Source organism: Sarcophilus harrisii, chromosome 3, assembly GCF_902635505.1.
Source record: "Sarcophilus harrisii chromosome 3, mSarHar1.11, whole genome shotgun sequence".
NCBI classification, from domain to species: domain Eukaryota; kingdom Metazoa; phylum Chordata; class Mammalia; order Dasyuromorphia; family Dasyuridae; genus Sarcophilus; species Sarcophilus harrisii.
In genome coordinates this window covers 219,400,599-219,427,465 of record NC_045428.1, presented here as the reverse complement: position 1 = coordinate 219,427,465, position 26,867 = coordinate 219,400,599, and the positions used below count along the sequence as shown (strand labels likewise).

At 36.5% G+C, this 26,867-nt stretch overlaps 1 protein-coding gene across 5 annotated transcripts in view; it reads left to right on the top strand.

The window, feature by feature from the left end:
- Window positions 1-376: 376 nt before the first annotated feature.
- The window catches only part of PLCXD1 (phosphatidylinositol specific phospholipase C X domain containing 1), a 38,245-nt gene continuing 11,754 nt past the window's right edge, over window positions 377-26,867 (top strand). Inside the window, exons 1-2 of one of the 5 annotated variants that reach the window (XM_023500384.2) lie at window positions 377-573; window positions 14,570-14,725. In XM_023500384.2, coding sequence (XP_023356152.1) covers window positions 14,644-14,725 — 82 coding nt within the window. In that variant the 5' untranslated portion in view covers window positions 377-573; window positions 14,570-14,643. Of the gene's footprint in view, window positions 574-6,525; window positions 6,752-12,577; window positions 12,632-14,569; window positions 14,726-26,867 lie in introns of those variants that run through there. The other 4 variants (XM_003765616.4, XM_023500383.2, XM_031959073.1 and 1 more) reach the window with 4 other exon arrangements.

Here is a 26,867-nt window from a genome sequence, read left to right as displayed (position 1 = left end):
CTTCCCCTAGAGAGTCTTTGAAGATTCACCACAAAGAGAGCAGTGGAACAAATCCTGGATCAGATTTGCTCAGTAATTAAAATACTGCTTAAATTTCCCCTTACCCCGAAGTGCTTCAGCTCCAGATGTTGCAACAGAGAGGAGTTGTGCTTCAGGGAGTTTTATGTTTGACCAAGTAAATCTCAAGTCCCAAAGATGAAAATTATTGTTTTCTTTCTTGGCCTGGTTTCCCTAAACTTTTGGCTACGGACAGGTTTATAGTGCTTTCTACTCTCAGGGAACTTGTAAATGTCAATACATTGGGAAACTGAATGCTTCAGTCAGACTAGCTCCTCCTTTCCCCTCATGCCTGGAGAGGGAGTAGGTGTTGTGAGTATTGGCCAATCACAGACTGAGACAATCTGAAGGCATGTTTGTTTTTTAGGAAGTGGAGTCCAGAAATATGGCTTTGGATTACTTATGACAGTGTAGGAGGAAGAAGATAATAAGGCACTGAAGAAGCTGCGATGTAGAATCTTTTTATTTTTCTTAAAGAACTGATAGACTCACACTGAGAACTGAATACCCTGTGAGGTAAGTGTCAAATTCAAATTTAAAATGTCTTTTTCCTATTCTAAGATTAGAATCCTGTAATTACCAGGATAATAAGTTTGCACAAGGATTTAAGCACAATTTGTAATAGTTTATGTGTTCCTAAGGGTGGGGGAAGACAAAGGAAAGGAGAAGAGAGAGAGGGAGTGTTTGTTTAGAGCAGTAGTTTTTAAAGTATATTCTGTCTTCTAGGTCAAAACTATTTTCATAGTAATAAGAAGATATTACTTGTCTCTTAAAATACTGTCCCCTTTTCCAACTACATATCTGCTTAAGGCTGGAGTTTATTCATATACTTCAAAGAGGACAACATATGGGAACAGATTGAATACAGAAACTGAGAAGAGAATCCAGTTGGCTTCTATTAAATCAGAAATTAAAGTGATTCATGAAAATATATAAATTAATGCCACTCTTCTCACTATTTTTTTGGAAAATATAGTTATTTTAATACCTTATTTATGGTAACATAAAATAGGCTTATTATTTTAGAATGAATATTTATCACTTTTAATACTTAATCTGGTAAATATGAATAGATATGATAATCCACATAAACAAAATTTCTTTGGAATTCTGAATAATTTTTAAGAGTACAAAGGAATCTTGATACCAAAAAGTTCGAAAACCACTAGAATATTGTCACTAGTATTGATGTAGCTTGTTATAATGGAAAGCTATCACTTAATCATCAGTTGAGGTGACCTATTTGAATTTAGGCGTCTCATTGTACTTTTAAAGATGAACTACTCTCACCCCCTCATTTTACAGATGAGACAATAAATTACCTCATTTTACCCAAATTCACAAAGTTAATATATATACATAGGTCCCAGGTCCTTTCAAATCATTTCTTTTTGTTTTCCTTGTAAAATGAAGGAGGTACACTAAAGATCTCAAAGGACCCTTTTGGTTCTAAATCCTATAATCTTTATCTGGAGAAAGTAGGTGGTTGAGAACTCATCTAAACATGGGTATGCTTACTGGAACAGAGAGAATATTAGAACATACTAGGAGTTGTGGTTAGAATGCTCAGCTTAATAGTCAGGAAAACGGGAGTGAATTCTGCCTCAGACTACTGGTTGGGTGACTGGGAAAGACTGCAGCTCTGCTTAGCTTCAGTTTCATTATCTGTAAGACAAATATAATAATAGCATCTATCATACAGGGTGGTTGTGAGGATCACAAACTAATATGTGTAAAGTGCTTGCAATCTTAAAATGCTACATAAATGTAACTATTACTATAGCTATTATTATACTCTGTCTCCAGACATAATTCTCTGAGAGACTAATAGTACTATTAAAAGCAGCTTGGATTCAGTTTGCTTATTGTAAGCAATTAGCTTACAATAAGAGTTGTTTATCAGTTTAAAAGGATGATGCAACAATTCATCAATGAGATCAGCATAGCTATATTAATGCTGCTTCACTGATGCTATGCAACCTGTATATTATAGACTGATTGTACATTGACATTTAATCAGCAATAAACATTTATTTTGTTTATGTGCTAGGCATTGTACTAAGTGCAGTTGATACAAAAAGAGGCAAAAGAAAAGAAAATTTGCTGAGGCAATTGGGGTTAAGTGATTTGCCCAGGGTCACACAGCTAGGAAGTGTTCAGTGTCTGAGATCACATTTGAACTCAGATCCTCCTGACTTCAGGACTGGTGCTCTATCCACTGAACCACCTAGCTGCCCCTCACCAGAGCTTCTTAAAAGAAAACAAAAACGTCATCTACTAAGGTAGATTGTATGCTGATGGTAGAGGCATTGTGACATGATAGTGGTGTCAGGTAGACCTTGAATTTGGACTCTGAATCTTGACCCTGGCTATCCCTACCTCTGAGTTTGAATATTTCTTGAATCATTTCTTACTTTATTTTTGACATTAAGACCTATCTATCTCTGAAATAGAAACTCAAGTCTTCCCAGCTGATTGTTCCTCCTTTTTTCTTGACTCCTGCATTTCCTAATGCTGCTCTCTCTTCTGTGTCTTTGATGGTTGGTTGATATTTCCTAGTTTGTCTAATATTCTTCCTCTATTCTTTGGTTTAGAGGAAATGGATATAAATATTACCTACCTTCTTGGCCCAGACAAGATATTTCTGCCATCCTCTGTGCCGATAGCAGGCTCTGTATCTTTTATGAACTTCTCTCTGATCCCCACACTCTACTCACGTGGCTGCCACTATATCTCCCTGCTAGATTTCAGTAGAAGCCTAGTGGAAGCTTCTTTGCCTCAAATATCTCTCCAGTCCTAGGTTTCCACATCGGCCAAAATGATTTTCCTCAAACACTTATCTGACCATGTTATTTCACTATGGAGTAGATGCTGTTACTCCCCCCACACCTTTTTGGATGATAAATAATTTGACAGTACCACACAGCAAGTTAATGTGACAGGAATAATTCAAACTTAGATCTTTCCGATTCCACTAAGGTCATCTCCTTAGTAAAGCATTATCTTTTTATATAGAATATTTCAGTGCCCTGTTAATTGATCCCTTTGCCTCAAATCTCTTCCTACTTTTTCTAGTCTATCCTCAACACAGCTTCTAAGGGATCAGTTCACAGATGAGAACATGGTACTGTTCTACTCAATAGATTCCACTGGTTTCCTGTTATTCCTATAAAATAGAAATTCCTCTTTGGCTTTTAAAGTTCTTCACAACCTCCACAGCCTCATCTGAATGTTACTTCCCTTCTCACTGATATGAAAATATCCAAGGATTTGTTGATAGATGGTACCACTGCCAATCATACTTATCAATCTGCAAAGACATTTTAAGAATTGGTCTTTATTATGTATACTCAGTTCATTGGCTCAGGGTTCTGAATTACCACTGACCCTAAAATAAAGTTTTCCCAAGAGTTATATAATTTTCAATTATATCAAGGTAAAAAGAAGATACAATTAGGAACTATATTTCAAAGATTCATTTGTAAAATTTATATTATGCTAATGGAGAAAAAGGAGGTTTATATGTTAAAATATAACAGGAGAAAAACTATGTCAGATCAAGTTGTAAACTGATCAAGAAATCTAAATAGGAATTAAGAATTTACAGCTTACAAATAGTATCTTAAACTGAACCCTAATCAGTTAATCATCCTGAGTTGAATAATTGAAAGTCTCAACTAAATTCCATACTATTGGCCAGTTATAGGATTTTCTTTACAAATAATAAAGCTGGAACCAGTTAGAAAGAAAATAAAAATTTTTACAATACCAATTCTCCAATCCAATGAAGTTGGCCTTTTTTGTTCCCATCGCCATAGCTTTATACTATCCATACTCAATGTTTGGAAAGCACTCCTTGCTCACCTGTCTCTGACTCTTTCTTCAAAACATAGCCAGGCACTACATTCTCATAAAGCTTTTCCTGATAAATCCAGAGACTAATATCTCCTTTCCCCTACTTACTTTGTATTGATTTTCTTTATAATTATTATATGATAACCCTTATGTAATACATTGTTACAATATTATATCTATCTATATACATATATTTCTATATATATAATCCCTATCTGTCTGTCTGTCTATCTACTTATCCTTATATTTTTGTTCATTGTCTTCCTCATTAGAAGCATTAAGATTAGGGATTGTTTAATTCTTTGTCTTTCTTATTCCAGTGCCTAGTACTGAACATAACATATAAGCCATGCACATAGCCAGGAATATAAGAATTTAAATGTTTGCAGATTAGATGGTTAGCTTTCTACTTTGCCAAAGAGCTATAGAATTTTTTGTATTAAAATCTTTTGTTTTTATGTTACATTGAATGCAAATATGTGTTTTCTTTCCTTCCCTACCCAGCAAGCTATTTTTTATAAAAAGAGAAAAAAAATTCATGAAAATTAACCAAAATATCAATCATATCTGACAATTATCCATAGCTGAATGATTATTATCCTTTTTGGTTTTCCCCCTTCACTCCTTGAACATACACACACACATGCAAAAAAGGGAGGGATAGTATATTTTTTTCATTTTATTTCTGGTGCTAGGCTTGTGCCTTATAATTATATGGCATTCAGATTTATTTATGGTTGTGGTTTTTTTTTTTTTTTTTTTTTTTTTAAGAACCATAAAATGATACAGCTGAAAACAGGGATATGCTAAGGTCTGATGACCCATAAGAGCAAATTATTCAATTTTCAGTGTTAACATCTCTCAGAAATGGGAAAATCCTACAAATCAGAGCTTGCTTTGTTTTTTAGTTTATTTGTTTGTTTGGTTTTTTTTTTTTTTTTTTGAGATAATCAGAGTTAAATGGCTTTCTCAGGATTACTCAGTAAGGTCAGACAAACTCAGATATGAGGTCAGACTTAAACTCAGATCCTTCTGATTTCAAGGTGGGAGCCCTAGAGCTGCCCCTATTGTTTTGTTAATTGTTTAGACAGACTAGACTAGTCAAAGCCATATTATCTGAATAAAATTAAAATGAAATTGGAAAATAATTAACAAAATAAATAAAAATACAGCAGAACATAAAAAAATGTGGGTTTTTTTTTTCATGTTTTAGCAAACTAACTTTGTTATGAGACCTATGACCAAAGGAATAATAAGCCCCAAAATGTTTCCATAGTAATTTAATGTTTGCAAAGAATTTTTCAAATATTGTTGAATTGAACCCTCACCTCAACATGGGAGGAAGATACTTTTATTATCCCCATTCTTCAGATGGGGAAACTCAGGCAGAATTAGGGCTACATGACTCACCAAAGATCACACACCTAGGAAGTGTCAGCACCTGAATTGGAATTCAAGCCTTGTGGTTCCAAGATGTTCTTATTATCCCCATTTCCTAGATGGGGAAACTCAGGTAAGATTAGATCGCATGACTTGCCTGAGACAGATCAGACCTTGTGGTTCCAGGAACACAGTACTTCATCCAGTCTGCCACATAGCTGTTTAAAGAAATCACTATAGAAATTAATAAATGTCCAATAATAACCAAAACATTATACAAATTTTGTGCCAACAAATAATAGGAAACAAAATGAGTTATTTAGGAATAGCTGAAGAAATGATAATCTATGAATGGCAAGAACCACTTAGAAGTGATGACAAACATAAGGATTTTAGTGAAAAAAAAAATCATTACATTTATAGGGTTTTATGCATAGAATGGAATTTGGGATGTTTTGTGAGGTCTCTTTTGTTGGAAAGTTTAATAAAGTCTATGTTGTAACAGGAAGTCTTTCTTTGTTAATTAGATCTCTCAATTCTATCCTTTGTTTGATTTTTCCTAAATAATGTCAAGTATAAGTTCTAAGAAGTTTCTATAAGCACTACCTTTATCCATCTTCATTACGCTAGGCTACCTACCGATGACCCCTCCTTCCCCAGAGAAAAACACAGCCCCATGAGCACATAAAATGTGATTTTCTAAGTTAATATGCAGCTGGCAGGGATCCTTATATATAGTTTAGTACTTCCTTTACCCCTTTTTTTATCTGAGTTTGACATCACTGGTCCAGACTTTAGGAAGTGATTGACAAAATGTCAGTAATACAGATAAAACTTTAAAATGTGTCATTCATATGTTTCCTGCTGAACCATCACCCCCCCTTTAAAGTAAAAGGAAAAAACTTATTAAACAATTACCAGTGCACCACTGACTGGAAGTTCAGTGCTAGAAATAGAAAATGACTTACTTTGAGATCACACAAATAGCAAGTGGAAAAGCTAAGAGTCAAACCAAGTCTTCTAGATTGGAACTCAGGATCTCCTTACTTCAGGGCCAGTGTTCTATTGTCTGAGTGTTGGAAGTAGCTGCTCTGTTGTTGTCGGGTCAAGTCTCATTCTTTATGACCTCATGTGGGCTTTCTTGGCAAAGATCCTGGAATGATTTGTCATTTCCTTCTCCAACTCACTTACAGATGAGGAGACTGAGGCAAACAGGATTAAGGACTTGTCCAAGGTCACCCAGCTGCTAAGTGTTGAAGGCGGATTTGAACTCAGGGAGAAGAGACTTCTTCCCATCAGGCCTGTCTATCCTTCATGTCTTCCTCTGTGCCATGTAGCTGACCTGTAGTTGTCCTTATCAATCCTTCTCAGGGACTAGGGAGCACAGCCAGTAGGGCAAGATCCTGTGATCTCACAAGAAGCATGATGGAAGGATTATGGAGCACCCAGCTTCTTTTGGGTGGGATAAAATATTCAAAATGATTTTATTTTTATATATAAACTTGTATTAGAAGCAGTTAGATAACATGGTGGATAGAGCACTGGACTTGGAGTCAGGAAGACCTGAATTCAAATTCTGCCTTAGACATTTATTAGCTGTGAACTTCTGGGCAAATGACTAAATTTCTTTCATCCTAAATTTCTTCATTTGTAAAATGGGATAATAACTCATAAAAGTTGTAAATAGCAAATGAGATGATATATGTAAATCTCTTTGTAAACCTTAAATTGTTTAATTGTTAATTATTATCATATGCTTATATTGTGCTAGCTGGGGAGAATAAGAGGAAAGATAAGGAAGGAAAGGGAACAGGTATTTATTAAGCACCACATGTTAGATATTGCTGTGTGCCTTACAAATATCATTTCATTTGATATCTTGCTTGTAGAAACCTACAATATAGTGAATCTACCATGAAATATTTTCTTCTTACAAATTTTTATTGAATACTTACTAGGAAAAGAGAATTGATTGACATGAATGATTGAAATCCACAAATAATACCAAAATTCTATTTTAATGGTATTATCTTTCTTTGATCAAACTTTTACCAAACTTGCTATTCAAAAGCAAAATGGGCTAGTCTGAGCATCTTTTTCTCCCTATGTACAGTCTCATGGAGATAATATACTAATACGTAAAATCATTTTCTGGGAGAATACTCAGTGGTTGCAGAAAGCAGAGAAGGCCCACAAATGAGGCAGTTGTATTCTTGAGTTGAGTGTAGATGAGAATATTGTAACTTGTTGCCTACACTTTAAAAAATGTTTCTGAGCTACGGGTTGTCAGTCATTTAGCTAGGATTATAAATGCATTGGAGATGTCATGTAATTTATTATCATCATCATCCTCTTAGGATAAATCCTAACAGAAAATTAAAATTCCAGTAGGAACTAGGAAACTCCTTTACGTAGTGCCTGATTTCCAAGTAGGGCACAGGTCTTTGTTGTTTTCATTTTGATTTTCAGTTCCAAATTCTTTCCCTTCCTCTGCCCTTTCCCCTGACTTGGATCTTTGCCATTTAATGGCAAAGAGCATTATCTTCTTCCCTTGGAAGACTTATACCAGGGCTCAAAGACAAAGCATCTTTATCTGTTTAACATCTGTTTTTCAGAGCTGCTATATGCTCCTGAATAAGATGGCACAGTAGATAGAATGCTGGTCTGGAATTAATATATGTTCAGATCTGGCCTCAGATACTTAAAAACTATGTGATCATGGCCTTGTCACTTTACCTCATTTGTCTCAGTTTCCTCGCCTTTAAAATGAATTGGAGAAGAAAAGGGCAAACCAATCTAGGATCTTTGACAAGAAAACCCCAAATAGGTTCACAAAAATTTGGGCATTATTGAAAACATTAACAACTAATATAGATTAGATAAGGCAGAAAATAAAAAGAATAAACAATTTTTTCCTTCGTGGACAATAATCTACTCACTAGACAACTAATAAGTTGTGACTCAAAGTTAATCTGTAAGCCATTTATTTGGAGTTTGGAATGCACTTGTTTTTCACTGGTGTAGGGGAAGTCTCTGTTGTGAGATAACTGCACACATCACCTGTAATTCAAATATTTGTATATCAAAGGCTGCCACTCATATACCATGAGTTAATCTTAGCTGGTTGAAGAAGAGTATTCAAAAAGTGATGCTAGGAGAGAGCTAGGTGGCACAGTGGATAGAGCACCAGACCTGAAGTCAGGAGATCCTGGGTTCAAATCTGCCCTGAGACACTTAACACTTCCTAGCTGTGTGACCCTGGGCAAGTCACTTAACCCCAATTGCCTCAGGGAAAAAAAAAAGCGATGTTAGTGGGGTATTTTTTTGAAAGATCCTCTCCCAGACCTCTTATCTTTGAGAAAATATTTATGGTTATAATAGATCCTGGAGCCAAAAACTACAACAGAGCCTTCTTTTTAAGAGTTTAAAGTTTACAAAGTTTAAAAGTTTACACTCCTATATTGTCTTGGCCCTGATTTATTTAATATTCTTATTGTTGATTGGCATGAGAATCTAGAAATCATGTTAGTCAAATAATGCTAATTAGGACAGTAAATATGATAACAGAAAAAATTCAAATACTGATTTCACGTGAAATTAAATCTGATAGAGATGTAGTTAGATCTAAAAATGCCTGCAAAAGTCTGAGATGGGGAAGGTAAGACTTAGTAGAAATTGAGTGGGAAAAAAGATTTTGTGATTTTAGTTGATTTCAAGCTCAAATAGGAGCCAAAAGTGAGGTGTCAGTGCTATAAAAGCTAGCACAAAATTGCATTAGGCGATAAATAATGTCCAGATCAGGGAATGTTATAGCCTTACTGTAATCTGTGCTGATCCATTGAAATCTTTAATGCTATATTCAATTCTGCATATGACTTTGGAGAGACACTAAGAAACTAGAGAGATGACCAGCATAGAGACTGGCATGAAAATCATGTGAAACAGTTTACGGGTCAGGGGATATTTATACTGGAGAAGAGAAGAGTAAGGAAAGACATGGAAGTTGTCTAGAAGTATTTGAAGGATTGCCAAGAACAAACAGGATTGAATTTGTCTCTTTTGTTGTAGGAAGAAAAATTACAACAAATGAATAAAAAACTTTGTGGCAGGAAAATGTGGATATTTTGACTCAAAATTAGGAAGAACTTTCCAATAATTAGAAAACTTTAAAAAAATGTTAAGATTTGCCTTATGAAGTAGTGAGTTCCCCTTCACTAAAAATATTTAAGCAGAGGCTGAATAATCATTTGAGGATATTGTAGAAAGTTTTTCCATGGTTATTTTAGAGAGGTTTCTAAGGACTTTTAATACTATGAATCTATAATTACATGGAAAATTTTCTCATCTACAGTTCTTTCTAGGTATATAGGCACATGGCCTTAGCATCTTAGGAGACAAGAGACCAGGGGAATTCTTAATAAGTAACTAAAAATATCAGCAAGTTTAAATCTGAAAGTCCATTTCTCACAAAGTCAGAATTATTCATGAGCTAGAGCATGTATGATTGACATTCACACTAACATCCAAATTTGATTTTAGGCAGTTAAGATAAAGGGTCATATGAAATGTGAAATCAGCGTTCTTATAATGTTTAGAGTCTCTGATCTCTGAAATTTTTTGATAATTCTTTTTATTGTGGTTAGGATACCATCTATGGGATGAGATACAGGACAAGTAAATTTTGATTGAAAGAGGTGGGCTCCAGGAAGTAGAAGAAGAGCTCTGGGTGCCTTTGGAGGGGTAATAGGTTTGACAGGCAGAGCAGACACATACTAAAAAAGCACAAGTGGATATTGAAAGGAATGGGTAATATTACAAATGACAAGTATCATCTACTTCCCTTTTTTACTGCTGTTGTACTTCCCCAGACACTTGGATTGTGACATGGTTAGTTTATCTTAAAGATGGATCTGTATTAGTCTATCACAACTTGGGAGGAGAGTCAAGCTTATAGCAATGTCAAGGTAATTAGACAAAGCTATGGCAGAAATAAATTCTGTATGGTATTGCTGTTTCTGACCACACTTATTTGCTGCCCCAAGCAATTTTTTATTTCTTTAATAAAGGCAAATGTAAAATCCTTTGTGTGAGTTGAAAAAATCAACTTTCAAGTGGAGTATGGGGAGGGAATGATTAGAAAATAATTTATATGCAAAACATCTTGGGGTTTTAGTGGACTAAAAGTTCAATATCAATCAATACGATAATATGGTAACTAAAGGAAGTAATTTGTTCTTAAACAATTTTTATAGAGGCATATTATTCAGAATAAGGAAGTTGATAACTGCTGTATTAGCCCCAGATTGGGAATATTATGTTAATTCTGGGCACCAAATTTTAGCAAGGACATTCATAAACTGTAGAGTATTCAAAAGAAGGTACTGAATGGTGCTTTATAAAGATCGTTTGAAAGATCTGGAGATGTTTAGCTTATAGAAGAAAAACATTAAGGAAACATGATGGCTGTCTTCAAGAATTGGATAGGCTTTCCTTAGAAAAGAGGTTAGACTTAGTCTGTTTGATTCCAGTATAGAATCAGGAAAAAAATATGGAAATTGAAGAGGAAGAGATTTTGGCTCATTGTGAAGGAAAAATTGATAATCCAAACTGCTCAGAAGAAGAATGGGCTTCTCTTTACCAAAGGCCTTTAGATAAAAGCTGGATTACCACTTACTTGTCAGAAATATTGTAGAGGGATTATTCTTCAGGTCTGTTTTGGGCTAGATGACTCCTGAAGATTCTTCTAAGAGTCTATGAAAATTTACTTCTAGCCAGGAAGATACAGAAAATATAAGGAGGAAGGAGGATACTGAAGATGAATTAATTCATTTAAAAATTCCCCCTCTCCACCCTAGTCGGTTAACAAATATTTATCAAATATCTATTATAATTCCAGGCACTATGCTAAGAACTGGAGACACAGGATACTAAAAATAGTATGCCCTCAAGGATCTTACAATATAATAACACACAACACACAAAAGGAGGCTAAAAATTAGGAGATGTGGAGGGGGCAAAAGAAGTACCCTACATGGGGACAGGATAGAAAAGTCAGAGAGGACCCAAAGTAGTGCAATAGTTGAGGTCGGAAAAGGGACTCCAAAAGTTTGGGGTCACAGACTGGTGTCGTGAGGTGTCTCAAAAGAATTTGCAGGCTTGAACCCATTCTAAGTCAAGGGGCAAAGTTTTATTGTAATTGTAATGCCAATTGATTTGGGCTAAACTCCAGAAGAGACTAGCAAGGAACCTAAGAGAAATGAGATAAATTTATAGGGCAAAGTTGGTCAGAGCTTCATGTTACTTATTTGTTAATTTTATGGCTTGCAAGTAGGTGGAGGAGTGGTCTATTCATTATTGTCTCAGGAACTTGGTTATCGATGACCAACAGATTATCTGTCTGACAGGCAGTAATGTTTGTAATACTATTCTAAGGCCAGAAAACTTTGAAATCATTGATAGACAAATTGTTGAAACAAGGGCACTCTCTTAGGTCAGAGGGCTTCAAGATTAATATATCTTTCCTAAAATCTAAGGGAAGAAAGATTATTACATTCCTAGGCCAGAGGACTTTTACAATTACTGACAGACAGTTAGGACAAAAGATTAGAAAAGTCTCAGGATCACTAATCCTAGGCCAGAAGACCTTTATAATCATTGACTGACAGATTAGACAGTTAGAGAAATAGTACTCTAAGATTAGGGGACTTCAAAATCATTGCTGGCTCTCCTAGAAGATATCTTACAGTCACAACAATGAGAAGGAAGAAGATTTTTTGAGCTGAGTTCCCTCCTTAATGGAAGTATTGGAATTCATGGCTTTGCCCTCTAATCTGAGATGATGATGAGATGCAATACCAAAGCTGATGCGATCTTTCAAGGCAATAAGGTTTTCTCATTATGACTTTTCAGATCCTAAGTTTCTAATTTTTATCATTCACATTTTAAAAAAATTCTTACTATAATGAAAGACCTGCTCCAGGAAATGCACACACACACACACACACACACACACACACACACACACACACACAAAGATATGGTCTCTGTTCTCAAGGGGCTTCATCATGAGTCTTTAGGGATTATTCTAGATTATTGTATTTCTGAAAATAGCTGCCATTCATAGTTGTTCATCTTACAATATTGCTCTTCCTGTGTACAATGTTCTCCTAGTTCTGCTCACTTTACTCAGCATCAGTTCATGTCTGTCCTGGTTTTTCTGAAGTTATTCTACTTGTCATTTGTTATAGCACAATAATACTTCATATACCTCAAGGTTATACAGCCATTCCTCAATTGATGGGCGTCCCCTTGATTCCAGTTCTTAGGCACCATAAAAGAGGTATTTTTAAAAAAATCTCTTTGGGATACAGACCTTGTAGTGGTATTTGAATTATAGGGTATGCAGTTTTAAACCTTTGTGCTTAGTTGTAAACTACTTTCCAAAAATGGTTGGATCAGTTCATAATTCCAGTAATGCACTAGTGTCCCAGTTTTCCCACATTCCAAATATTTGTCATTTTGGGGGGATCATATTAGCTAATCCTGTTGAAGTGTGAGAATTGAGGAGGAGAGATCCCCCAACAGCAATGGGATCCTCTTGGCCAGTGGCAGGCTTTTGAAAGAATTCACCAACCCCAATGAATATATGTGCAAGGTTTGTGGCAAAGAATGGGTTTATTTACCTAAGAAAACTCCTGATTAGGAATTTAGTAAAGATGGGTTTACACTGAGAAGAAAATATCTTCATCAGTGGGATAATTCCAGAAGGGCATTTAGTAAAGATGGATTGACAAACCTTGGTCATATGGAGTTAATCCTGGAGCTAGGGAGCAGTTTGAGTGATTATGCCCCAGGTCTAGATTTCCAATTGAATGAGATTATTTATCTGGGAGTTGTCTGGGAAGTCCCTGAGTGGGAGGGTTTGAGAGGAACACCTTTCCCCAAAGATTCCTTTCCGACCCCTCTCCCAAAAGTGGGGCACAGTTTACATCAGGGCCTCTCAAAGATTAAAGGGACACAATTTACATCAATCTCATCAGTTCTTTCTTAAAAAGCTTTTCTTTTTTAAGATGATGGATCATATAATTAAATATAAATGGTACCAAGTGGTACATTCATTAAATACTAAGTGAAGTCTTTGTAGGAGACCCCAAAGTTCCCTCAAAATTCTTGGTCAAAATAGGTGGATATGTTTTGTTCTCTTAGTGAGTGGAGCTGGGAGGACTCTTTTTCAAAAGAGGCAGTCTTCTATGTCAAGGGAATCCTCACTTGTAACACTGCTATTTTTTGTTTGCCATTTTTTCTTTTTCATTTTTATTTTCCTCAATTACATGTAAAAAAAATAAAAATTTTTGGGTTATATATGTACATTCATTTTTTACATATTTCCTTATGGATCATATTGGGAGAGCAAAATCAGAACAAAAGGGGAAAATGATGAGGAAAAAAAAGAGAAGAAAAAAAAAGTGAAAATTGTGTATTGATCTACATTCAGTCTCCTTAGTTCTCTCTCTGGATGCAGGTGGTGCTTTCCACCCAAAGTTTATTGGCATTGCCTTGGATCACTGAATTGATTAGAAAAACCAAGTCTATCACAGCTGATGCTCACACTATCCTGTTGTTGCTGTGTACAATGTTTTCTTGGTTCTGATCACTTCATTCATCATCAATTCATCTAAATCTTTCCAAGACTTTCTAAAATCAATCTGTTCATCATTTTTTATAGCACAATAATATTCCATTACTTTCATATGCCATAACTTATTCAGCCATTCCCCAATAGATGAGCATCCACTCATTTTCCAATTCTTTGCCACCATAAAAAGGCCTGGTTGTTTTTTTTGTTTTTGTATTTGTTTTTTTTTTTTTTTTTTTTGCACAGGTGAATCCTTTTCCCTCTTTTAAGATCTCTTTGGGATACAGACCCAGTAATGGTACTGCCTTTTGGGCATAGTTCCAAATTGCTCTCCAGAATGGTTAAATCATTTCACAACTCCACCAACAATGCATTAGTGTCCCAGTTTTCCCACATCCCCTCCAACATTTATCATTATCTTTTCCTATCATTCCTATCCATGTCATTTCTGAGAGGTATGACATGGCATCTCAAAGTGGTTTTAATTTTCATATCTTTAATCGCTAGTGATTTAGGATTTTTTAAAATATGACTATAGATGGTTTTATTCTTCATCTGAAAATTTGTCTGTTCATATCCTTTGACTATTTACCAATTACCACTGTTATTTTTAGCAAGTGAAACCTCCATTTCCTTTCTCAGGCCAAATTTGATCTGTGGAGGCAGGACCTGAATTAACAGTGGGGGTGGCTAGCTCCTTAGCCTGCATTTAGAACATGAGTGCTACCAACGCACAATGGATGTCTGAGCTGCCTCCCAAACTCTGGGACATCCCACTTCACCATCTATCTATTCCAGGTAAGCAAACACTCAGTTGGTTTGTGTTGCTGTTTCTGAACAGGAAATGGCCATTCATTGAAAAAAGCACTATCTAGGAGTCAGGGGACATGTGTTTAAATCCCACCTTTGAAATTTGTGATCTGTGTGACCCTAGGCAACTCACTTTCTTAAAAAACAAACAAACAAAACCCCAAAACAACAATCTTTCTGGGCTTCTGTTATGGGCCAGAACTCTTGTACTTAAAACAAGGATTCTCACAAGGTGCTAAGTCAGTGGAATTGATGAGACAATGGTCATTTAGTTTAACATGGTGATTAATAGTTCTCTAAGTTCAGTATGACTGATTTAATCTTACAACAAATAATGGTTTCCTAGTGATATAATGATTGGTTTATACTCAAAATAGAGCATATAAACTGGGAGCCTCAGCCAGAGTGAGAGCCAGAGACAGACTCAGAAGGGCCAGACACAGACTCGGAGGGGACCTAGGGTCAGATTCATTCATCCCATCTCACACTGCCTTGGTGGCAGCGCTCCTTCTTAGCTTCTCCACTGAAACCAAGACAGGAAGGCCTCTAAGAAAGCTAGCTGGGCCCCAGGAAAGGAAACAAGATTGTGAAGGAGAAAATAAAGACTTTGGACTTTAACACCTGGCTACAATGTGGTGTGGTGATTATTCAACTGAAAAGAAGTCTTCCCCAGAGACCTCCAGAAAACCCACCAAGAACATTACAGGCTTCAGTTCCTCATCTGTAAGATGAGGCTGTACCAGATAACCTTGATGTCTCAGCTCTAAATCTATGCTTTCATGAACCTGTAAAGCCTTTGATATATCTGATATAGCACCAAATAAATGTTATTTAGGCACCAGATGATGTGCTTTAGGAGAAGCATCAAAAGTTGGGGTTTGGTCATGTGAAGAAATCACAGTGGCCATTCTCTTTGATAAAAAGTAGATTTATTTAGAGGAATAGGTTACAGACAAAATGATGGGATACAATACTAGGAATGGTAAATATGAAATAGAGTAGGAGAACATATGAAATACAAGTTCCTTAGTGGACCTTATAAATTACCCAGTAGAAAAAGAACAGCCAACCTCTGAAGCATGTCCTTAGCTGGCAGGCTAAATCCTGAAAGAGACTTAACATTCTAAAAGAGTTCGTTAGCTATAAGGTGGAGAAGCTATAAAGTTGAGAAGCATAATGATGTTAGGGGAGATACCTCGTGTCAAGGAGAAAGACACCAAGAGGGTGGACTGACCCAGAGGAGGGCAGGGAGCATGGCATGGCCATAAGTAGATATTAAAGGGAAAATTTAACCTCAAGGACAAGGCTGGGATTTCTGACAGGGCAGGAGGAGGTGAGGCTGCCCAGGAGCCCTACAGAAGAAGGTGGGCCACAGGGGTCCGACATAACTTGGTTTTCTGGCCAGATGGCCTCCCCAGAGGGTAGGATCATGGAGCTAAACGGATCTCAGGGCCTTCTCCCTGCCTGCCTCAGATATCAATTTTATCAATTCTTCAGTTTCTCTCTGCCCAACACATCTATTATTCAGGACCTCATCAATTTTCTTTCTCTTTGCCAAAAATAGCTAATTTTTCTAAACTAAATGTGTGATGGGCAGGTAGGTGACACAGTATATGGAATACTGAAATTGGGAAGACCTGAATTCAAATTCAGACTGGGATACTTGCCAACTGTATGACCCTAGGCAAGTCACTTAATTCAGTTTGCTTCACTTTCCTCATCTGTAAACTGAGCTAGAGAAGGAAATGGCAATATACTCCATTATCTTTGCCAAGAAAACCCCAAACAGCATCATGAAGAGTCAGATAATTGAAATGACTGAGCAACAACAACAAATTTGTAGCATGGCTTTTCTCGAGGATTGATTCCTCTTCGTGTCAAAAATTTAAAAAACAGACTGTTTTATGGTTTGCTTCCTTTCTTTGTGTCATCACAGAAGGAAGAAAGTGCAGATGTTTCTCAGCAGATGGGAAGATTCAGTGTTTGGTAGAATATGCAGCTAGTGTGTGAGTCAGACTCTAAGATTTGTCTTCCCTGAGGGGAGGAGGACCACTGCAGAGGAGACCATGTAGGTACTGCTCAAAATACTCAGTGAGAAGAAAAATCCACCCCACCTACACTCCCTAGGTTTTAAGTATGAGATATGTTAGGTCCTCCTACCCCACTTTTTTTTTTTTGTAAGGATTAACACCACTTGCCTTTAGTCATGCTCCATTTGCAATCTAAATTCATTGTATTCAGCACTCCCACTTAAATTCTTTTTCCTCTAGTCAGAGCAACCTAACTTCTAGCTTCTAGCATTTTGGAGTGTTTGCCCCTGGTTGGTTCTGAGCTTTGATGCTAGAGAAGTGAGTGAGTGGATTCTTTCCAAGTGAAAAATCATTTCTGCTCTTGAGAAATTAGGTATCAATTAAATGACTTTTGTGTGGTTATAATGACCACCACTTAGCAAAACACACAATTCAAGTTTCCATTCAAGCATCATTTCTAAGCATAAAGAGCATTGGAGAGGAAGTCCTTGGGTTGCCTTTCCGCTTGCACCTTGTCTCTCCTGGCCTTATGACCTTACTCAGGATGACAAAGAGTGAGCTCTCAGTCACCGGGCAATAGTAGGATTGTTGGCAAGACCTTTTAGGTCATGTGCAGATGTGCTAAGTACATGGGGTAAAAAGAGGGTTTGAGAACAGGTGCTTCAAGACACCTGACTACTTTGTCTAAGTAGGAGATTAGGAAATAGGCAGATGATAACCCAAAGTGAAATGGAAGGATTAGAGAGGGAGGTGGGGAGGGAGAGAGGGAAAAAGAGAAGGAGAGAGAGAGAATGAAAAAGTGAGACAGAGACAGAGAAACAGACAAAAATGGGGAAGGGGTGTAATGCTGGAGAAACTGAGGCAAGACAGAGATTAGGGTTTTTAATATTTTAATAGTGGAGAATTTGGAGTAGTGAAGCCATACTATCCATAGTTAGCCAGCTGGATTAGACTCTTGTCTCAAAGCATCCAGCATCTAGCAATTAATTCCAGAGACTTAACTCCAGGGCTCCAGCTATCAGGGAAACAAAGGCAAGGTGGGACAGAGCACTGGGTGAGTGGAAATTCTAGGAAGAATAATAAATTCTGATAAGTTGGGAGTGAAGAAGGTGGTCAAGCAGGAGACAAGAAGTCTGGGCCAGAAAAGATAAAAGATGCCATCTAGGTATTTGAGATAAATCATTTGGAGTTTTTTGATTCTTTGGAGTGCCACTCTGGCATTCCAGAGCCCCGCAGCCCTAATTATCTCATTCCTAATAGCCAGGAAATGGGGGTTTGCCACCAGGGAAACTGAGGCTGAACAATTCAGGGAAACTGAAGCATGGAAACTGAGGTATTACAATTAAGGGAAACTGAGGCATAACAGGGGAGAGGGAGAGAGGAGTAAGTCAGAAATTCTTCCTTAAAAAAAATGGGGATTTACATTCATCCTCTTAAAGAAATGACTCTGGAAAAGAGCAGATAGCTTGTGAATTAAGTACTTATTGATGATTATAATGTTATAATGTTAGAACTCAAAAGTAATCTAAACTTCCTTTCTCCTCTCTTTTCCCCATTTTATAGATCAAGAAACTGAAGGTCAGAAGAATTAAATGATTTATGCAAGGTCACATGGTTTTTAATGGAAGAACTGGAACTAAAACTCAGTTCTTCTAACTTCCAAACCAGTGCTTATCCCCTTTTCTCCTGGGGACATTTTCCTTTGGTTTCTATTTCATGAGAGAAGAGTCAGCTAGGTGATACATAGGATAGAGAACTGGGGCAGAAGTTTGGAAGACTTGTTTTCCTGAATTCAAATCTGGCCACAGATGCCCTGGGGAAATTACTTACCCCAGTTTGCCTCAGTTTCCTCATCTGTAAAATGAGCCTGAGAAGGAAATGACAAAACATTTCAGTATCTCTGCCAAGAAAAACCCAAATGGTGATCACAAAATAGAAAATTTCGATTATACCAAACTGAAAAGTTTTTGTACAAACAAAACTAATGCAGACAAGATTAGAAGGGAAGCAATAAACTGGGAAAATATTTTACAGTCAAAGGTTCTGATAAAGGCCTCATTTCCAAAATATATAGAGAATTAACTCTAATTTATAAAAAATCAAGCCATTCTCCAATTGAAAAATGGTCAAAGGATATGAACAGACAATTCTCAGATGAAGAAATTGAAAATATTTCTAGTCATATGAAAAGATGCTCCAAGTCATTATTAATCAGAGAAATGCAAATTAAAACAACTCTAAGATACTACTACACACCTGTCAGATTGGCTAAGATGACAGGAAAAAATAATGAAGATTGTTGAGGGGATGTGGGAAAACTGGGACATTGATTCATTGTTGGTGGAGTTGTGAACGAATCCAACCATTTTGGAGAGTAGTTTGAACTATGCTCAAAAAGTTATCAAACTGTGCATACCCTTTGATCCAGCAGTGTTACTACTGGGATTATATCCCAAAGAGATTATAAAGAAGGGAAAGGGACCTGTATGTGCACGAATGTTTGTGGCAGCCCTTTTGTAGTGGTTAGAAACTGGAAACTGAATGGATGTCCATCAGTTGGAGAATGGCTGAATAAATTGTGGTATATGAAAATTATGGAATATTACTGTTCTGTAAGAAATGACCAACAGGATGATTTCAGAAAGGCCTGGAGAGACTTACACGAACTGATGCTAAGTGAAATGAGCAGGACCAGGAGATCATTATATACTTACAACAATACTAGATGATGACCAGTCCTGATGGATCAGGCCATCCTCAGCAACGAGATCAACCAAATCATTTCTAATGGAGCAGTAATGAACTGAACTAGCTATACCCAGAAAAGAACTCTGGGAGATGACTAAAACCACTACATTGAATTCAGTCCCTATATTTATGCACACCTGCATCTTTTGATTTCCTTCACAAGCTAATTGTACAATAATTCAGAGTCTGATTCTTTTGTACAGCAAAATAATGTTGTGGTCATGTATACTTATTGTGTATCTAAGTTATATTTTAATATATTTAACATCTACTGGTCATCCTGCCATTTAGGGAGGGGTGGGGGGGTGGGGTAAGAGGTGAAAATTGGAACAAGAGGTTTGGCAATTGTTAATGCTGTAAAGTTACCCATGTATATATATCCTGTAAATTAAAGGCTATTAAAAAAAAAATAAATAAATAAATAAAAAAAAAAAAAGAAAACCCAAATGGGGTAATGAGGAGGCAGACATGACCAAACAACAAAACAACAAATAACTTTATGAAAGGACTTTAGGATATTGACAAAAACACCATTTCTCTCTAATAATGACATAGTGGCCTCTCCTGCCTGAGGTCCTCCTGCCCATTTGTCCTCGTCTTTTGGACTCTGTCTTCTTGGGACTCATTCCTCATAGAAACACAGGAAGAGGAAAGAGGGAATAGGAAATAAAGAATTGTGCTGCTATGGCTACAGATCTTGAATAATTAAAAAAAAAATTAAATGTTTCATTAGAAACAGCAATGAATACCCATATAAACAGTTAAATACCTTAGTAATTATTTACATTTAAATTAATTTCAATACTGCATGCAGTTTTTACCCTAAACCCTTTCAGGCCCTCTTTCTAAGTCCCCATAAATATACTTTGTTCATTAATTCTCATTCACATTTCCTTATGTGACTGAAGGTTGGGTGAACTCTATTTTTTTGGTTCTATTTTCTTGCTTTACAAAAGAAAAAGAGATGATAATGGTTATGGCAAGTTTCCTATATTCTGATGAAAAAAGAGAAGAAATGTGAACCTTTGAGCTGGTTGACCTGAGGATAAGGATCTATTTTAAGACTTAGAGCCACATAATAGATGCCTTTTGGTTGAGAAATGGAAAAGTATCCTGAGCTTGATATGTGTTTGACTCATGTTGATGCTCTGAACCTAATTGCTCTTCTGCTATGAGTATAAAATGATGTCTCAACTTTAGCAAAGAAGCAACTTGTATAAGCTGATAGTCATTCCTATTGTCTTAGCTGAACTCTTTGGGAGAAAAAAATCTGATAAAAATTATAGTATCATGGTAAAATGGAAAGCTCATTAAACTTTTTATTTTTATTTTATTTTATTTTATTTTTTTAAATAGCCTTTTATTTACAGGATATATGCATGGGTAACTTTACAGCATTAACAATTGCCAAACCTCTTGTTCCAATTTTTCACCTCTTACCCCCCACTCCCTCCCCCAGATGGCAGGATGACCAGTAGATGTTAAGTACATTAAAATATAAATTAGATACACAATAAGTATACATGACCAAAACATTATTTTGCTGTATAAAAGAATCAGACTCTTGAAATATTGTACAATTAGCTTGTGAAGGAAATCAAAAATGCAGGTGGGCATAAATATAAGGATTGGGAATTCAATGTAATGGTTTTTAGTCATCTCCCAGAGTTCTTTCTCTGGGCATAAGCTCATTAAACTTTAATTCAGAAGATCTTGTTTCTGATTCTATCTCAACTCGATCAGAACCTGCTGCTGATCTGTGGGTAGTCAGAGCCAGCCAAACAATGCAGGGTAGAGACAGGAGAGTCAAGGCACAAATAGAAGTTTAATTTCAAAGAAAGGAAAATGCTTGTAAGTAGAAATTCTCCTGAGTAAGAGGGCTTGTGACTTCTGGTGAGGGTAGGATTTTTAATATATTAAAAACTAAAAGGAAGGTAGACCACAACACAATCATTCTTAAATCTTGAGTAAACAGCTACCCTGTTTGGCATATTATTTCTGAGAACAATACAGATGTTCTTAGATCCCGTGGGAATCACTGAGCCTTGTGACTGTCTCAAGGATTTTAGGTCACTGAACCTTCTGACCATTCATTGGAATACAGAATCAGAGTTAGTATGGCAGATACAGGAGTGCAGTATCTGTTTTGGTTCACTCAGCAGTGACAAGAAACAGGGATCATAAGCATGTCAGGAAATGTGATGGATGACTTTTTGGTGCAGTATATTAGCTACTTCTGGCTCTCAGCTTCCTGAAAAATAGAGGGAACTCTAATAAATCTAAACACTTATTGATTAATATGAAAGTAACATTGGTTAATATGGTGCTTGGTTAAAGCAATATATTTTACCAGAGGGTGAGATCATCCAGGGTGTGAGTGCAAAGGATTGTTATTATGCCAAGCTCAGGTCACAGCTTGCTTGCTAGGCCTCTGGAAGGAACATAGGGTATCTCCAAATATTTTGACATTTTCTACCTTTTGGCTAAAGGGAAGAGGATTGAAAGGCTCTTATCCATATGACCAATAAAGGAGAAGGAGGTATAAGGCAAGAAGCCCCAAAAGGCCAGTTAGATCAGGAGAAGTTGCCCAGGAGGTTAGTTTCTTGAGGGGGACCTATTGAGGAAATGTGTCCCAGGTATCTTTGCTAGCCATTGTTTGCTTGCAAGCAGAAAAAAGAGGGGGTCCAAGATTGTAGAAAGAGAAAATGCCAATATCCTTAGTGATTGGGTACATAACAAAAGGGAAGGTTTTTAAAAATAGGACAATTTACTTAGACATCCTTGGAATCTTGGGATAACTATCTCATCTTGTTGTTGGGTATTTCTGGTTCCATAATAGGAGAACCTTGAGGTTCTTGGAGGGTTCTGCTGTCCACTCAGAAGCAGGAATTCATACCCATAAATTTGGCAGTTGTGGGAAATACCAAAAGGGCCTGGTAGAGGCCCTTAGTCACAATGATTGAACAGTATGAGGCTAATTTTCAGATAAGAAAACCCTTTGACTCAATCTTTGTATTTGAGTTTCTGGTCAGCATAACATAAATCCTTAATTAACAGTCTCTAAACAAAACCTAGAAATAATTCACTTTCTCAGCCACACAGGGCTAGGTTCAAACAGTGCAACAAAGTTTTCTTTTCACAATTTCCATAATTGCATAATTAAATTAAGTCAGGTGCAGGTCAAACTACTTAGATATTTCATTAATGGACTAGTTCTAAGAAGGAAGATTTACTTGTCACCAAGGTAACCAAGTTAACCAAGTTAATCAAGTAATCAAGAAAACTTAAACATAAGCATTTTGAAACAAAAGACGAAAGCAATACATTAGTTATCACCAATATCTACTAACATCAAGTCTCCTTGTATCTTAGTAATCCGTTCTCAATATCCATTTTAACAGCATGGTTTGAGTCCCATTTGTCTCATGTAGTTATCCAGTGCCTAGATACCTTTTCATAAACAATAGCCTTATTCTTAGGACAGCTCTAAAGGGGGCTCTGCTTCTCTAGTTCCAAACCTAGGGGTTTCCAGGTTAATTCTGCTAGTACAATTTAGTATAACCACTTGAATTTGGTCCTCCAATTATTTAAATCTTCTGTAATTCCTGGATTTGTTCTTGGCAGATGTACTTTGAGATATTTTATACTAACTAGAGTCATTTTAAAGGGGGGGGGGGCGTATTTCTTGCTATCTCTTTTTGTAGGCTTTTAGGATATATAGGAATGCTGATGACAGTGGGAATCTTTGTTTCATACCTAATAAGGCTTCTAGCTTATTCCTATTACAAATAATGCTTGCTGAAGGCAAGGAAAAACATGCTTTTTATCAGCTTAAAGAAAAAAAAAATCATTTATATCTATAGTCGTTGTGTCTTACTTTCTAGAACCCCCTGTGACTCTCTCCATATAGTAAACTGCTCTTGTCTTCTCCACTTCTCAGAGTCCTAAGCGTTTCTCAGTTGAGGGGATTGCTAACAAGAGCAGTACAGCCCATATCTCTCTGTAAACCTCTCTCATCTCAGATCAGATTTTTAAAAAAGAATCCTAGAAAAAGGTAGGGAAACTGGAATTACGTTCTGCCTCACTAGTTGGAAGGGGACCAGCAGTTGCAGTGAGGCTCCTCCCTGGCATTGGCCCCCAGAGCCCCGTGCCCATAGGCACACTGCAGCCCCTCCCTCTAGGCAAGCTTGAGAGCATCACCCAGGTGTAGAACATCCTGCCCACTCTGCCCTAGCAACTTCACTTGGCCCCATCCCCAGCACTGTCTGGTTCCAGAGCTGCAGCTCTTAGGGAGGAGGGTGAGGTCAGGCTCCATGGCCAGCATCCACTGGAACCACCACCAATGGGCAGGTTCCTTGGGATCCTGTAGCCACTCCTCTACCAAAGCCCATTCTCCAGGGCAGGCCCTGCCCAACTGCTGGGCAGAGGCCTCTGCCCGTAGTGAGCCCATACTTCTCTGTTACAGTCACAGAAACTTATTGCTTGTGTAATCTTAGAGAACTTATCTTATTTCTGTTTGCCCTAATTTCCTGATCTGAAAAGAGAAAAATAATAATGTTACCTACCTACAAGGGTTGTTGTGAGATCAAAGTAATATGATAATTGTAAAGTGCATTAACACAATGACTGGCATATGCTAAGCATTACATTATTTCTTTAATTGAATATAACAGTTCCAAATGTGATCATTCTTAAGTGGTTTTAAAATACTAAAGATAATATAAAATTAATGATTTTTATATGGGATAATTTGGAAATGCATTTAATTTAATGTCATCTGAAGTTTTGTCATGTTTGATATACATTGTTATTGCATTTCTATATTGTATTGTATTTCTAAATTCTCTTATAAAATTTGAGAGACCATTGTAACAAAAGTGCTGTTAGGCAAAACAACTTTTTAATCTGGATTGTGTTACACATAAATTAGGCTTTTAAAAGGATTTTATTATTAATAAAATAAAAAATAAAAAATAAATTGTTATATATTTAATGAAGTATATTTTGTTATAAAACAGATGATAATAATATTGTTTACTATAATAGCAAATTTTCATTTAAAAATTCTTGGCTATTATAAAAGTATATAAGGTGGTTTAAAGATGTAGTTTCAACATATTAATGATGAGTTAACTATCAGGTATTTGCTGATGTATTGAAACCCCAGAATATGGGTAGTTTTAATTTATAAGTAAAGGATAAATGAAGTATTAACAGTTAGGGAAACATCGAGACAGATATTCAAGTCCTAAGTTGTGGCCAGTGAAATTTTGCTCTTTAAGGTAAAAATTCCAGGGATTACAATTTACTATTGTTTTGAGCTTTGATTACAGTAATAGTGTAATGCCGGAGAAACTGAGGCAGGAGAGAGATTAGAGAGTTTTCAATAGTTTATTAATTGGAGAGTATAATTGACTGGACAGGACTCTCGCCTCAAATTATCCAGTCAGATAGAGATAAAGATATACTGGGACCAAGGAATCCATGTTGGTCCCAGGGCTGTCATCTCAAAGAATGAAGCAGCCAAGAATGGGTGTATCTCAGGACCTTAAATATTCTTTAGACAAAGAAGGTAAAAAAGGCGGGAAGGCTTCTGTCAGGTTGGGGGGAGACCATAATTCCTAAAAGCCCAGAGACAGGATGTCTGAATACCCAGAGATAAAGATATCAGTGAGGTATCTTAGAATATTTTAGAGGGATATTGTAAATTCTTGAGGACAGGGGAGGGTCAGGAGTTCTGCTCTCTTGTTTATCTTGCTAGCAATATATAACCTTAGAGTAAACGATTCCCAACCTTAATGGACTAGAGTAGGTTTTTACAACTAAGGGGATTTAACAGAACAGCTAAGGAAACTGAGACAAAGGAAATTAGTTCAGGGGAAACCAAGTCAGAACAGTTAAAGAGAACTGTGGCATAACATTAGTTGTCTGAATTAATGTGAAGTCAATAATAGAAAGATGGTATATGTTGCAGTTTGGAAACTGCTGAAAATGGATGTCTGTGCTTGGAAAATGATTTAGGCATGGCCTGATAGGATTGTCAAAAATCTATTTTTCTCTATTGGGCTGTTTCCTCTCTGAAAAGGAAGCTTTGATTTTGATGCACTGTAACTATTTGATAAGCTGCCAGGTATGAGTTGTGCCTGGAATCAAGTAGAGCTAGGAAGTCTTTCTCTCCTGCTGTAATATATAACATTGTTTTATAATTATGTCTTTCCTTTTTCCTTTTATAGTAAATTTCTATAATCAAGAAGTTTTGTAAATGCAAATATCTTACAATTTTAATCTATATGTGTTTTCAAATTATATCCGGATGATATACTCCTAAAAGGAAATGATTAGACAAGATAATGAGATAAAGATGTAAACGTTTTCTAATTAATGGAATAGTAAATTTTTAGAAAAGCAAAAGATTTAAACTGTTTACTTCAAGAACTGTATACATCTGTATACAATTGGCTTCCAAAATTTATCTATTATGAAAATTTGAGCTTTGAGTATGTTGCCAATCAGAAACAGTCAGTTTAATTTGTTTAGAGATGGGTGGATGAAGATTATTAACAAAGTAGGATAAAAACTGCAAAGTCAGGGAAGGGTTAACAAGAGACTGTGTAAAATACAAATCATTTTTTTTCTTACTTCTTTCTGGGATCACTTGTAAACTAGCTCCATTCCTTCATTGCCCTAGAACAATGAAGCTATTAATTTTGTCATTTACCTTGAAAAACTTTTATAAAACTTAATCCTTATTTTTCCTTAAAACTCATTCTACAGATGTTTTTAACAGTTACATAAACTTTGCTAGTCTGACTTTGTACCATCCCAACTAATTCCAACATAGCCTGCAAACAGAACTGGTTTAGCAGAGGCATTTAATTTATAAAGGCATGTTGGTAGACATACAGTTGCCATTTTATAGAGGCATGCAGAGAAGCCCCAAATTCATAAAGGAGCAGAGAGAGTGCAGTTTAGAGAACATTTCCTTACCAGAAGGACCTGAGAAACTGGATTAGGAAGGGACCTTGGAGTTTTGTTTTTTTTAATAAAGAACTGCAAATTCAACCAAAGGAGCCCAGGAGATGGGAATAGGAACAAGGGCAGAAGACACCAGCTCAGGGAGTATATTGTACTCTGGAGAAATAAATGTCTGATGGTACTTAGTCCACTCCCACTGGTACTAGAAAGTTCAGTGACGTGATTCTGCGTCCAGCCCACTTCTGACACCAATTAATATCAACTAGACTGGAACTAGCTTTTAATCTATGGGTGGCTGGAGCCAAGCAAAGTAATCTGGAGACAGGAAAGTGAGGACGCAAACAGAAGTTTAACTTCAAACTGAGGAAAACACTTGC